This window comes from Triturus cristatus, chromosome 10 (assembly GCF_964204655.1).
Source record: "Triturus cristatus chromosome 10, aTriCri1.1, whole genome shotgun sequence".
Lineage (NCBI taxonomy): Eukaryota > Metazoa > Chordata > Amphibia > Caudata > Salamandridae > Triturus > Triturus cristatus.
In genome coordinates, this window is record NC_140593.1 from 183,656,214 (window position 1) to 183,669,465 (window position 13,252).

General features: G+C 43.4%; 1 protein-coding gene across 1 annotated transcript in view; it reads right to left on the bottom strand.

Moving 5' to 3' along the window:
* Positions 1–13,252, bottom strand: part of THSD7A (thrombospondin type 1 domain containing 7A) — a 982,498-nt gene that overhangs the window by 18,183 nt on the left and 951,063 nt on the right. Inside the window, exon 28 of the mRNA XM_085630781.1 lies at positions 12,216–12,303. Within this exon, the coding sequence (XP_085486907.1) occupies positions 12,216–12,303 (88 nt within the window). The remainder of the gene's footprint in view (positions 1–12,215; positions 12,304–13,252) is intronic.

The window sequence follows — 13,252 nt, forward strand, 5'->3', positions numbered from 1 at the left end:
AGTCCAGCCCGAACTGCCAAGCCAGGTCCTCCCTGGACTGGAACCAAGCATCCTAGGACCGTTTTCGGAGTTTCACCCCTCTTCAGCCAGGATAGCTTGATTCCAGTGTCATGGAGAGCACGGGACCCACGTCTGGGCATACCTGTCCCACTCGGGGTGACAAATGCAAAAGCAAGAGTTGATGGACAGCATGCAGAACAATGTCATGCATTCACCCCAGTGCAGAGATCTGGGCCTAAATCCATCGTTTTTTGCTCACCAGCGTAGGAGATGCTGCTTCAGTCATGGGCCCCCGCAGAGATCAGTGTGCCCGCTGTTCATTTTGCAGTATGCCAAACACACAGAAGTGCAGTTCTCTGGGAGGCGGGGCCTCAGACCAAAGTCCGAATGTGCACCGGAAAGGCCGCAGATCCGAAGGCAGAGCTTGCGTCTCCCAGGGAGTCCTCACAAGCAGCCACAGCATGGGGTCTCCCTCACCGTTGGAAGTCGTGGAACCAGGGACACCTGGGGAGTCAGCAGGCTCTCGCTCCCTCCTCCTGCTGCTGCTTGGGCAGGCCCTGGTCCAGGAAAAAGGTCAGGTCCCCAGGCCTCCCACTCAATAGACGTCCCCATAGCGCATGCCACAACACCTCATCTATGGGTCCTTGCGCAGGGGCAAAGGTGCGGATGGGCACTTCACATGCCAGGGGCAGCAGGTGGGTTGGGGAACTCCAGCCCTGCGGCTCCTACCGACAGGGTACTCAGTGTGCGGGCAGCGGAGGACACCCCCAGCTGACAGGAAAACCGATGAGCTTGTGGACCCATCCGGGCATTGAGCACCCACACACTTCTTATGTTTATGGTGGATGCTGTGGAGGTTAGCAGCAAAGCGGTCTTCACCACATACGCTGTGGGGCAGCACCCACCACCGGGCTTGGATTGGGGAGAGCCCGCTATGCCGTCCCACTGTGGCTGCGGTAAGGGAGGGTGAAGCATCAGCTGCTGGGGCAAGATGGTGCTGGGGTCCCAGCAAAACAGAAGCAGGACCCTTCTGTATTTCATCCTGGGCCTAGACAGGAGAGCAAGTGAACCGCCACACTGCAAAAGCGGGGGAGCTGCGGCACTCCTGAGGCCAAAGGATGCCCCCTTGTTTGCCCCAGTGCAGTCGATGGGCCTCAGGAGTTGGAGAGCAGAAGAAGCACATACTACTCCATTCCCTCCGAGGCCACGCCCCCTTCCAGGATTTCTTGACTAACAGATCTCAGGTGATCTCTTTTGATCACTTTAAGTCATGCACTATAACGATTGACAAAGGGGTACCCCAGGGATCTTGCTTGTCTCTGACTTGTCCAATATATATATGGCCCCATTGGCTGAACTCATTAGATGTTTCAGGTTTGAAATCTTGTCCTATGCCGATGACACTCAGTTGGTCATCTCCTTTGACAACAAGGTGGACAAAGTGAACGAACGTTTCTCAAATCAGATGAAAGCGGTGGCAGAGTGGATGTACGTGAACTACCTTCAGGATAAAGCTGAAAAGACTGAGATTATGCTTTTGGAATAGCCCAACAAATATGGACTTCAGATTGGTAGCCACCTGAGCTTGGGAGTGTTCCCACTCCCTGTCAGGTTGTAAAAACTCTTGGTATTAAACTGGATCAAGCCCTAACAATGAAGGAGCAAGTCCTATGAATTACAGGTACCTGCTTTCACATATTATGGCTACTAAGGAAAGCCTTGCCTTTTTAATACAGGCATTAGTTGTCAGCAGGCTTGACTATGGCAATACTCATCTGGCTTCTGCCATTAGACCCTACTCTCTAGGTCGTGCATAACACCGCTGCAAGGCTTATTTGTAATCTTACTTCCAGATCAGCATCACTTCCACCTTTAATGATCATTACTTTGGCTACCTGTCAGAAAGAGAATTATACTCAAGATCTGCTGCCTCACCCACAGATCTCTAGTGGGGAAAGGACCAAGGACCAAGATACTTACACCAAAAGCTTAAATGATATCTTCCTGTCAGGAATTTGCGACCTAAGGACAAAGAGCTACTAACTATTCCCTGCACTCAACGTTCAAGGTGTGGATTTAAATCCATCTCTTATTTGGCCCCCACCTACTAGAATTGTTTACATTCATATATAATCCCAATGCAACTTTGCATGTGGGTTAAACAGCTTATATGAAAATCACGAAAAGCGTTATGCTGATACTGCATCAGGAGACCTTATACTCTCATACATTTATTCCTATATTTGGGCTCATCACCTCTCCCAGCTAAGGTGCTTTTGTAGACAAACATTCAAACCTCCTTAATGAACCTTGCAGGAAAAGAATAAAATGGATGCTTACCGGGTCTAAAGTACTTTTACAAATATGTCCATACATTCCACACTCACCAATCCTGTAACTATGCAATGCTGATTACTGGAAGGTGGTGCACAGAGCCATAAACATTGCTGCAGATTGCCATTCTTCAGACCTGCATATTGCAGCTATTATGATCAATGGTATGACTGTATTGGAATGAATAGAAGGCCAAATACATTTTGGAATGAGATTATTAGTTTGAATAAGTCTTTATTAAATCTTTTTAGACATTTTGCTCTGAATTTGACTTTACTGATCATTATGACTGGCAATATTGCCAACTCTCTCACTGCCTAAGAATTAGAAAAGCATCCTTCCCTGTGACCATTTTAGAGTACCCAGTTGTACAATACTTTGTGGTGTGGGCTATGCTCAAAGGAACAGTATCCAGTTTTAAAATACTGTTTGTGCCCTTTTTTCTACCAAAGTGGAATCTATCACTCAGCTACAATGGCAAACAGCAGTACAGAGTGACTGTACAAAAGAAGATTGGGTTCCTTTACTAATTCCACACTTTGAGAAAGTGCTTTATTCATTAACACCCCCAGTTTTTAACTGATGCTGCTGTTTTCTTTTTACTGTGTACGCTGGTGCAATTGATCAGGTCCCAGTTCAGGTGCTCTGACCTCAAAAAGATGGTAAAGTTGGCTTACTCCTAATTGACATGTTTTACTTTCTAATAAGAACCTGCTATATGGTGCAGGAATGCACCGATGGTGTAGAGCATTAAAGATCATCGGTTGACTGCAGCACTTATTGTGTCATCCACTAGTGTGAGGAAGGAAAACATGCCTTCAGGCCTACCAATATACTCTGATGTCTACAGTTTAATCCTATATTCCAACATGTAAAAATAACCCTTTTTGATATGGAGAAACCTCCCTCTTAATTATTAATAAGTCACCCCCATGTGGGACTTGTGGCACACATGATAGTGTGCCAGGTATTTAAAAATGATGCATTTAGAAATGTAATGTTACCATGTTCCTGCAGTGGCAAGCCCCTCAAAACTAATTTCACTGTGTAAGTCTCTGGCTGTTCTATGAAGAAAACCAGAGGGAAGATCAAAATACTAACTCTGCTATCTTCCATTAGGGAAAACCTTCAAAAATGGTTCAACCACAATTTTTAATATTTATTAACATCTGACTCAAAGATGAAGTTAGATTTTTAGGAAAAGGGATTTTTTAGAAAGTTGTAATTTTGCTACCTGTAGTGCCTGAAAGCTAATTTGCATTTGGCTACCAGAAGCTGCCTCATGAGCCCTTGACTTTAGTGAGGTGAGAAAACTGCTCTCAGAGCAGAGATAATGGCTTAGAACTGGTGACAGAATAGTCTGGGTGTGGAGTGTGAAGTTGGGGAGGTTCCATGAAGTTCATTAACTTAAGGGAGAGAGGTGAAGCTTGCCCATTCATAATTTAGGGTAATGGGGAAACCTGAGGAAGGGTCAGCCTTTGTTCTTTACACCCACCGTAGCCTTTTGGGCACCAGACAAATGGGAAGAGGAGATGGTCTCAGAACCAGTTTGAGCTGAGGACAGGTCTTCTAATTACCGTAAACACATATCCCAGTGCCATCTTGGACTTCTCTTAGAATTGTACAATGTGGGATAGTTTGCAGTAAAGCAAACAGGATGAGGTGCAAAAGTGGGAAGGCCTGTCCATGGAAACGTTTTGCCCATTGGTTAGGGAGTATCCAGGAGTTAGCCCACCCACTGGCTAGTGCAACGTACAAAGCTGGCACTTCAACACAAACCTTTGCAGGGACTTAAAAGGTTGGTGATTTTATTACTTGTGGTGAACCCCCATCCACCTCAATTAGTATTTCACTTTCTTAAACACATCACATATATCTTAAATTTCTGTGATTTAAAATTAGATAAAACTAGTTTCCCTTTGCCTTAAAATTGCCCAGGACTAATTACTATACCAAACACAACTTTGGAGATAAGACAGGTCAGAATGTGATTTGCTTCACATCCTGTGGATTTTCATTATGTTAGACCAATTCTGGGAAAAGACATGGAAAATGTTGTCATCCATTTGTTCGGGAGGGGCAAAAATTAAGTGGCACAAGCAAAAGCCACGAGCAAAAGCCACGAGGACACAGGAATAATACGAATGGCCAGACAGGCAATTCGCATTATTCCTGTGCGCTCGTGGTTAAATTTCACCACATACGGTGCATAAATATACCACATGGAGTAACAGCATCATTTTGGGAATTTTGCGGAAAAAGCATTACACAAGATTCCCAAAATTACAAAAATTATGCCAGTTTAATTTACATTTCATCTGGCCGTACTTTATTGGTGTGACGGTTCCCTCATCTGCAAACTTGTCTACTGAACACAACATATGGCATGACCGATGACCATTTTGGATTAAGGCAGAGAGGGGCACAGTGAGATTGTTTGCATGAGGGCACACAGTAAATGCAGAAAAAGTAGATAGGGTAACCCCTGGGAATTTCTACAGCATTGGTTAGGGAAGGGCCAGGGGTCAACCCCACCCACAAGCTGATAGCCATACATAAATGTGCCATCCCTAGTACCCTCCCCGGAAGACTTCTGGGCCTGTGGAAGATCAGAAGTGGACTGTATCTGCTGGTTGAGACCAGAGAAGGAACCTGAAGGACTGGACCTGCTCTCCCTCTTTTACCCAGTACCCACAAGTGAAATCCAAGGGTCATGAAGCTAACCTGTTCAAACTACAGAGACACAACAAGCTTCAGAGGCTTTTCCTGCAACTGCCCAGCTGACCAGTTACAAATAGACCTGCCCTGGACCCTGCTGCTGGTTTCGGCTGGAGTGAGTCTTGACCCCCAAGAGCTGTTGCTGATGTATTGAACCTTGGGCTGTGACACAGTGCACTCTTCCTAACATCCTGAGAAACCTGGGACTTAAAAACGTTTTGGGTTCAAAGACTTCGGAAGGACTGGGAAAAATCTCACAAGCTGATCCGGCCATGGCACGTTGCCACTGGCTAAATATTCAGGCTTCCATTGCTCAGAGCTTTTCTGCAACAGTCAATCTAATTCAGCAGGACCTCATGGAAAGGGTATCTAGCCTTGTGTAGTCATATTTGGCTACAGCCTGCAGCCTGCACTGCTGGAGGAATTTTTGCCCCAAACAATTCACAAAGTCCATATGTTGAAATCTAGACAAGGCGAACACATCAAATGTATCCGGACAGATGTTCCTTGGCCATGAAATTCTAATTTCTAAAGCCCAGAGCTTACCTGCCAAAACTCAACAGCTTTCTTGGGACCTCATCCGAAAGCTGCTTGACCTCATGGAGCTGTTCTCGGCTGTCGTCTCCTGCCTTGCCCAGCTGTAGATTTCGAACTTCCATTTCAGAGACTAAGGGGCTGATTACAAGATTGTAGGTCTGACCCCCGGAATGTCGTTGCGGCCGGCGGCAGTCTTGCTGCTGGGGCATGCTTCGGCTCACAGAGTGAGCCTGAAGGCAATTCTGCCGCACCATGTCACGCATGGCATACAGTGCACGCACAACAGTGCAGGCAAAGGGAGGCACAACATGTGCTACGAGCCACAGTGCCCAATTGGTGAAAACACAATGAAGCCCTGTTTGGAGCTTCTCCCCACCTTTCCGGCAACCTATTCATGCCAGGATCCTCGCCATTAATAGGCTGTCGGAAAGCAACCTCGTAATAATATCCATTGTGGCTAGCTTCCCCGACCGCTGCCACTGCGGGATCCAGGATCCTAGCACTGACATCAGGCTTGTGTCTGACTGGTTTCGGTCTGACGGCTGCACTTGTAATTGGGGGGTTGGACCACCAAGGTTATGGCAGTCGGACTGCCACTGTGAGTACGGCTGTCTTGGGACCGCCAAACTCATTTTCAGGCTCTAAGTCTAACGGAAAAACATCTTACTGGGTCATACATGGTTTCTGTAGCAGATGCTCCATTTTGTTCAGCCTCAGAATGCATCTAAATCTACTGTGACCAGTTGACGTGGTTGTTGCTTAGCACTTTATTGCACTATTTTGATTTAAAAATTAAAAAATTAATATCACTAGCTCCTCGTGTTGGATTTTTGTTGTTTTGGCACCATTTTATTCATTAACTATTTTTTCTAAATTAGTTTGGGGATTTCATTGTGTTGTGTTTTGTCTTTAGTACTGTTTTGGCACTATGTAAATACTTTACACATTGCCTCTAAATTAAATCTGTCTGCTCTGTGTCATAGTTGCCAGGGGATCAAGCTCAGGTTAATATAATGACTTTAGTGGCTCACCCTAGCAAGGATTGTGGTTATTATTTGTGTTGGGTAGATACCCCCTGCAATTTCTTACATTTATCAGTAACATTTAATGTTATTTTTTCACCTAGAAGTTTAATTTATTATATTTTAACCATTTTCCTTTTGGATTTTCCTTCTCTATTTTATTGTTTCTGTTCATTTTAAATGCATCAGCTTATGACATTGAATGTTTTTGGTGCTATTTTTAATTGTTTTCCATATAAACCTTCTACAATACCCCTATTTCTGTGTTATTCTTTTTATCTCCTTTTAATATTGTTACATAAAGCGATTTCAGACATTACATTTCTTTATTTCTTACTGTATTTTGTATTGCACAATGGTGGCCTGCCCTTGAAGTGGAACACATTAATACAGAGAGACAATCATTTGAATCAGCTCCTATTTTACTCATAATTTGGATTTAATTTCCTTCCATGGCCACCTTTGTAAAGCCATGCGCTATAGGGAACTCAAAGTAGGCGAGCACACAAATACCAATCTTTTTTGTGTGGTTGTGTAAAAGTGTACCAGGTCAAAAGTAAAATCTTTATGAATACACTGTACCACTTTAGGCCGAATTAGTAGCAGAAGCATGTTGTTTTTAGAGAAGGGCCTAAAGCAGATCCCCTCCTCACAAGTTTTTTAATCATGTTGATAGAGGGCCATTAATAAAGAAATATTACCCTTTGTTCAGATAGACATTTTTTATAATGTATAAGTGGTGTACGAGTACTATTCATTGCTGAGCTGAAGGTGAATGAAGTAGGGGTGTGTGAAACTCCTTCAACTGGCTATAGCATAGTTTCACTAAATTACTACCAAATTACGCAAAATTACATATACCTATGAAAGGTGCGTCTCACACTCCAAAAATTACCTGAACATTCCAATTGGGTAAGAAACTAATTCCAAAATGTAATTTTTAGTTGATTTCCATTTGCTAGAGTTCAAAACACAGCTGCCCATGTTTAGATTGGTAGTTTTGCGCTCAAAACTAACTAAACGGTCCACTGGGGCAAAATATGTACCTGCAATATATATCGACTGCCCATGTAAAAGGAACTTCTGCTTGCATTCAAAATACTGCTGCTTGTGTTTGGATTTGTAGTTTTGCTCTAAATAGTTACCCGAATGGTCTACTTGGGTAAAAATCTACCTGAAATAGCGCTCACATCAAAAAATTACCCGAACAGTACATCTTCAGCTAAAATTTCTCCCTGAAATTACGCGGCGTAATGGCTTAATCTCTGTAATTTTATATACATACATTTCTTTATGCAAAATTACCATAATTGTGCCAATTAAGACACCGTAACTGAAAGTTAAGTCAGTTCTAGTAGAGTGTAGAAGATGACATTCTATAATCAATAAAGTGTCGACCACCAATACATTACATTGAGATCGTATTAAGGAGATTTTTAATAGATGCGGCTATATCATATTATATATTCTTTTAATAAAATTACCTCCCCATCGTTCCAGTTAACAACAAGATTTTTATTTGGCACCAACCACAAAGGGTAGCCTAGGACATATCTACTCCTTTTGCCATACAGCTTGAAAAATCTATTTGGACACTGCAATCAGGCATTTGTTCTATGTCCAACCTTGAGGTGTACATCGAGAGTATATAACGGTGTCTTGAAAAAGACTGTATAAATGATAAACACCATCGAAACGCGTTGACGCTTCTTCCACACAATTTGTTTATTTGTCTGGAACCATAGATACCAAATGAAAGTGAACGTATCGGGTCCTAGTCAATATTTATTTTCTTACGAATGTGTCTAACCAAATGACAAAGTATACTGTCTTTTCTTTTCTCTCAAAATATTAGGTGTATCGATGTTTGTCTATGGGGTTTTTCTTCCACCCAACTAGCACAAGTGGATAGTTTGAGTATATATTGTATATGAATTAGTTTTTTAATTATTTGTGTATTATGGTAATAGTCTTCTTATGCACATTTTTTTTAAAGAGTGTTTATGAATTGATATTATAAAGAATAATTGTGTAAAACATTTTTTTAAATAAATATTATTTTATGAAATTTTTACTTTTTACAGTTTTTTGTGTTTATTGCTTGGGTTATATAGTTTATTGTTTTGAATCTTGGGGTTGAATGCTATGGTTCATGAGTAAATTATGCACAGATAAGTAAGTGTGTAGAAACCAAAGGATAAACTTACTTCTAATTTGTTGAAGTGTTACCACGTGGAAATGATCTGACTGAATGTAAAGATTGAGTTCACTGGGATCTAATATTGGTCTGAGAGAACCATTTTTGGGGTGTTTTATGAAGTAAAAAGAGTACACGCCCGATCCGTGATGTTGTGGTGGTACGGGCTAAATATCCCTTTTTATAAGGAGAGACTGCACCTCTTGTTTGAGGAGGTGTAGGTGATCTGGTGAAAGTTTGAGGGACTTTGGTGGAATGTTTGGAGGAGTGTTGATGAACTCCAGGCAGTAACCAGAATGGATAATTTGTAGTACCCTATTGTCGGTTGTAATTGGCTACCATATTAGTAGAAAATCTGAAAGTCTTCCCCCGACAGGTGTTAAGTGGTCGGGGGACGTGTAGGCAAGTCACTGTTTTGTATTGGAGGGGGAGTTGCGTGTGTTTGAACCCCTACCACTGCCTTTGCCATTGTTACCTCTGTAACCCTCTCTGAAGTAACCCCTAGAGGAAGAGGGTTGGTTATTGCCCTTGTAGGGGGAGGTGGTGTCCGAGGAGGTATTTTTGGAGCCTCCATTGTGGAAAGAGCGGCGAAAGTAACCACGGCTTTGTGTTGACTGAAGGACTCCCATGGATTTGGCCACTTCAGTATCTTTCGTCATCTTTTCTAGTGAAGAAACTCCCACTGGGCCATATGGGTGTTCCTTATCAAATGGTGTATTTAATATGGAGGTTTGAACTTCAGGTTTGAACCCAGATATGCAGAGCCAGGCATGTCTCCTTAAAAGGATGCTGGTGTTTACAGCTCTAGCAGCAGTGTCTGCAGCATCTAGGGAGCATCTTATTGCGTTTTTAGAAATAATTTGTCCTTCATGCACCAGGTGTTGTGCTTTAGATCTATGTTCCTGGGGGAAAAATTGGATTAATTGCTCCATCTCGTCCCAGTGCACATGGTCGTATCGTGCTAGCAATGCCTGAGTGTTAGAGATACGCCAGACGTTTGCTGCCTGTGAGGCCACCCTTTTCCCCGAAGCATCAATAAGTTCGGATTCTTTATCCGGGGGTGGAGCATCTCCTGTAGTTTGGGAGTGGGCTCTTTTCCTTGCATTGGACACAACCATGGAGTCTAATGGTAACTGTCCTCTTATATATACTGGGTCCGATGGTGCTGGCTTGTATTTCTTATCTACCCTAGGGGTATAAATACGAGCCCTGACAGGGGCGTTGAAGATGTCATCTACATGCCTGATCATCCCTTTGAGCATGGGTAGTGTGTGTGATGACTTTTGTGTGCTAGCAGGGGTTTCAAAGAGGAAATTCTCTTCTAGGGATTCTTTATGTAGCTGCCCCCCATGATAGTTGGCAGCTCTGCCCAGTAATTCAATGTAGCCTACACTGTCATCTGGAGGAGACGGCTTGTTAGGGTACAAGTCGGGATCATTTCCTGTGGGCGAATTGATGTTGTAATCGTCCCATGGATCTTGTAGGGGCTGATCATCATCCCTTTCCCCATTGCCATCACCCTCATCCTGGTTGTCAGGTGTACGTGGTGATGAATGCTCAGGTGAAATTGGTTGAAAATGAGGAGAAAGAGGTGATGGAAGAGGAAGAGAAAGAGGGGGAGGGGAAGGGTTAGTTCCAACAGTTCTCTTCTTCAAAGGAATGTGATATTCATCTTCTGTATCAGTCTTTCTTTTTAAAGTCACTTTAGTGGTGAAATGTCCAGTCTGTTGATAAATATACAACACTTTCTGTTTTGTCGATCGGAGCGTCGAAATTGTGCTTTTTTTGTGATTTCGGCACATCTGATTGTTTCGATGCCGGAGTCTTAGGCGTTGGTGTCTTCGGATCCAAAGTGTGTTTCGGTGCCGAATGGTGAGGGTCGGAGCCAGACTTGTGTTTCAACCCCGAAGGTCTCGGCTCGAATCTCGATTTGGGGTGAGTCTTTTCAGACCCGGAAGGCTTTTTTAGTAGGCTTCGGTGCCGAGCCAGAAGGCGGGGCATCGGAAGCGTGGTCTTGGTGCTGACAGGTGCATGAGGGCGCAGGTTGGACCGGATCCTTCTTTTTATGTGGAGTTGGATCTTGGGACAAGGGGGGATCTGTACTCACAGTACCTTGTTCATGTGGGATGTCTTCCTCTTGGTCGGAGTCGAGCTCTGAGATGGGGATTGACTCCTGCTCAGTTCCCATGGCCTCCCCGGCCTCTTCGTCAGATTGTTGCCCAAAGATGTCCGGAATGGAGCTTGTGTGCTGGCTTTGCATGTCGCGACGTCGAGCCCGACGGTCGTCAAGTGTTTTCTTGGAGCGGAAAGCCTGGCACGCGTCGCAGTCCTGTTCTCTGTGTTCGGGAGACAAACACAGGTTACACACTTTGTGTGAGTCGGTGCGTGGGTATTTCGCGTGACACCGAGAGCAGAATTTGAAGGGAGTTTATTCCATTGACTACGGGTCGGCCCGACCCATGTAGGCCCGAGGCCTTCCACGAGCTTTCCAATCAAAAGATAGTTTTAGTAATGAAATAATATGCGATAGAATGGGAGACGCGATCTGAGTGTCTTGCGCACTGAGGGAAACCGAAGGAACGGTGTCGATCTGGAGTGCAGTAAAACCCAATGACGGAAAAAAACAATGTAACAATGGAGTCGATGCCCATGCGCACTATCACCGAAAGGAGGAGTCACATACCTCGTGACAGGAAAAGTCTTCTTCAGAGAAAACAAAGTGGAAACATCCAGACCCAACACTAGATGGCGGGCTATGCACAGCATGTGATCTACAGTTCACATGCCTCGGACATAGATATTACTTCTCTGTCTGGACATTTCGGTATTGTCAACAGATCCATAAGGAAATATGAATAAGACCAATGCTTAATTGCATGCATCAGGCAATCTAGACAAAGCAATGTTCTGCCAAAATTATTTGAAATTTCAGATTTCATTTGAAATCAAGTCTTAAAGACTTTTATGCATGAGAAATTGTGCTGTTAAATTTTAAAATAAATATGGACTACATGATTATTTCAAATGTTCTCCAGAGACTTGCAGTGGTGAGAACTTAAATGATTAGTCTACAAGTTGAACAACAATTTTGTTGACAAGTCACAATGGAATGATTTGAAACTATGATGTTATGCAAAGCACTGCTGCTGTTATGATCCTGCATAGCTTTTGTAAGTTTTACTAATTCACAAACACCTCTGTGTGACACAGGCATAAGGTATGCATTTATTGAGTTAAAAGCAAACAATATTCAACACTCATTAGGCATTCCTGTCATTCATTGATGCTAAACTATACCAGATGTTAGTGGATTTAGTCTCAGTCTAGTGAAAAGTGCATTCTTCACTTAGTTCATTGTCACACCTCAATCAATAGGGATTATCAATCTGAATTATCAATCAACTCACCATGCAAGATAGATCATAGAAACTATAAAGATCAGCAAAACAAAAGCTCCAGCAGCCACACCGTAGACCCAGGTCTTCAATCGCCCATCTGAAAAGAATGGATGTTAGTCGTTAGTTTTAGAGGTTAATTCGGAAAATAATTCATAACTCAAATTAAAATGGAGACCTTCTAACTAGAGTTAAGTGTTAGAAGCTGTTGTTTAGTTAGAAACATTCAAGGTTATTAAGTAAAATACGTCTTTAGTTTGCAAATTAGCAGCACAACCAGTGGCGTAGCTAGACCCATTGACGCCCAGGTGGTCCCTGAGTTTGCCGCCCGGCCGCCTGGTGCAGGTAAGAGCGGGGGCTGTCGATCGACAGATGACTTGCTGGGGGGGGGGGGCGAGTTGTTCACTGCCCACTCCCCCAGCTACGCCACTGAACACAACTTACACATATTGTAGGTTTACGAATCTAAAAGCGAGCAGATTTTGGGAAAATCTGCTTTTTGTCCATGGCCATATAGTGGAAGCGTAACATAAGTGTCTAGACTCTGGGCAGCAGATGCAGAGCCAAGACCGCCCATCCTTCACTTACAGAGTGATTTGGAAGGCTATGTGCTCATTGTAGACTTCCCTTACCCAGCATGAGCTTCGGCACAGAAAGAAGCAACACAGAAAGGCCTGCGCTGTGAGTTCCCATACACCAAACCATATATGCAAATGACCGGTGTATGCATGTTGATAAAAAGACTGAAAGAGATCCCTACAGCTAACTCAGTCATACTCTCAAATCTATTTATATAGTGCCCAGTGAGGAAAATATACAACCCACAGTTCTTTAAAACCACAAAAGTCGGTAATCGACTCTTTCAACATCACAAGAAAGCTAATGTTCTTCTTCTTCATCAATTATCTGTCTACAATGAATTCATGGTGGTCCTTTTTAAACTCATGCAGTTTCTGTCACATGAAGCATTCTACAGCATTCCCCCCCGAGACTCCAAAACAAAACACGGAAATGAAACAAAAATAACAGCCAAGATATTGTAGCGGTAA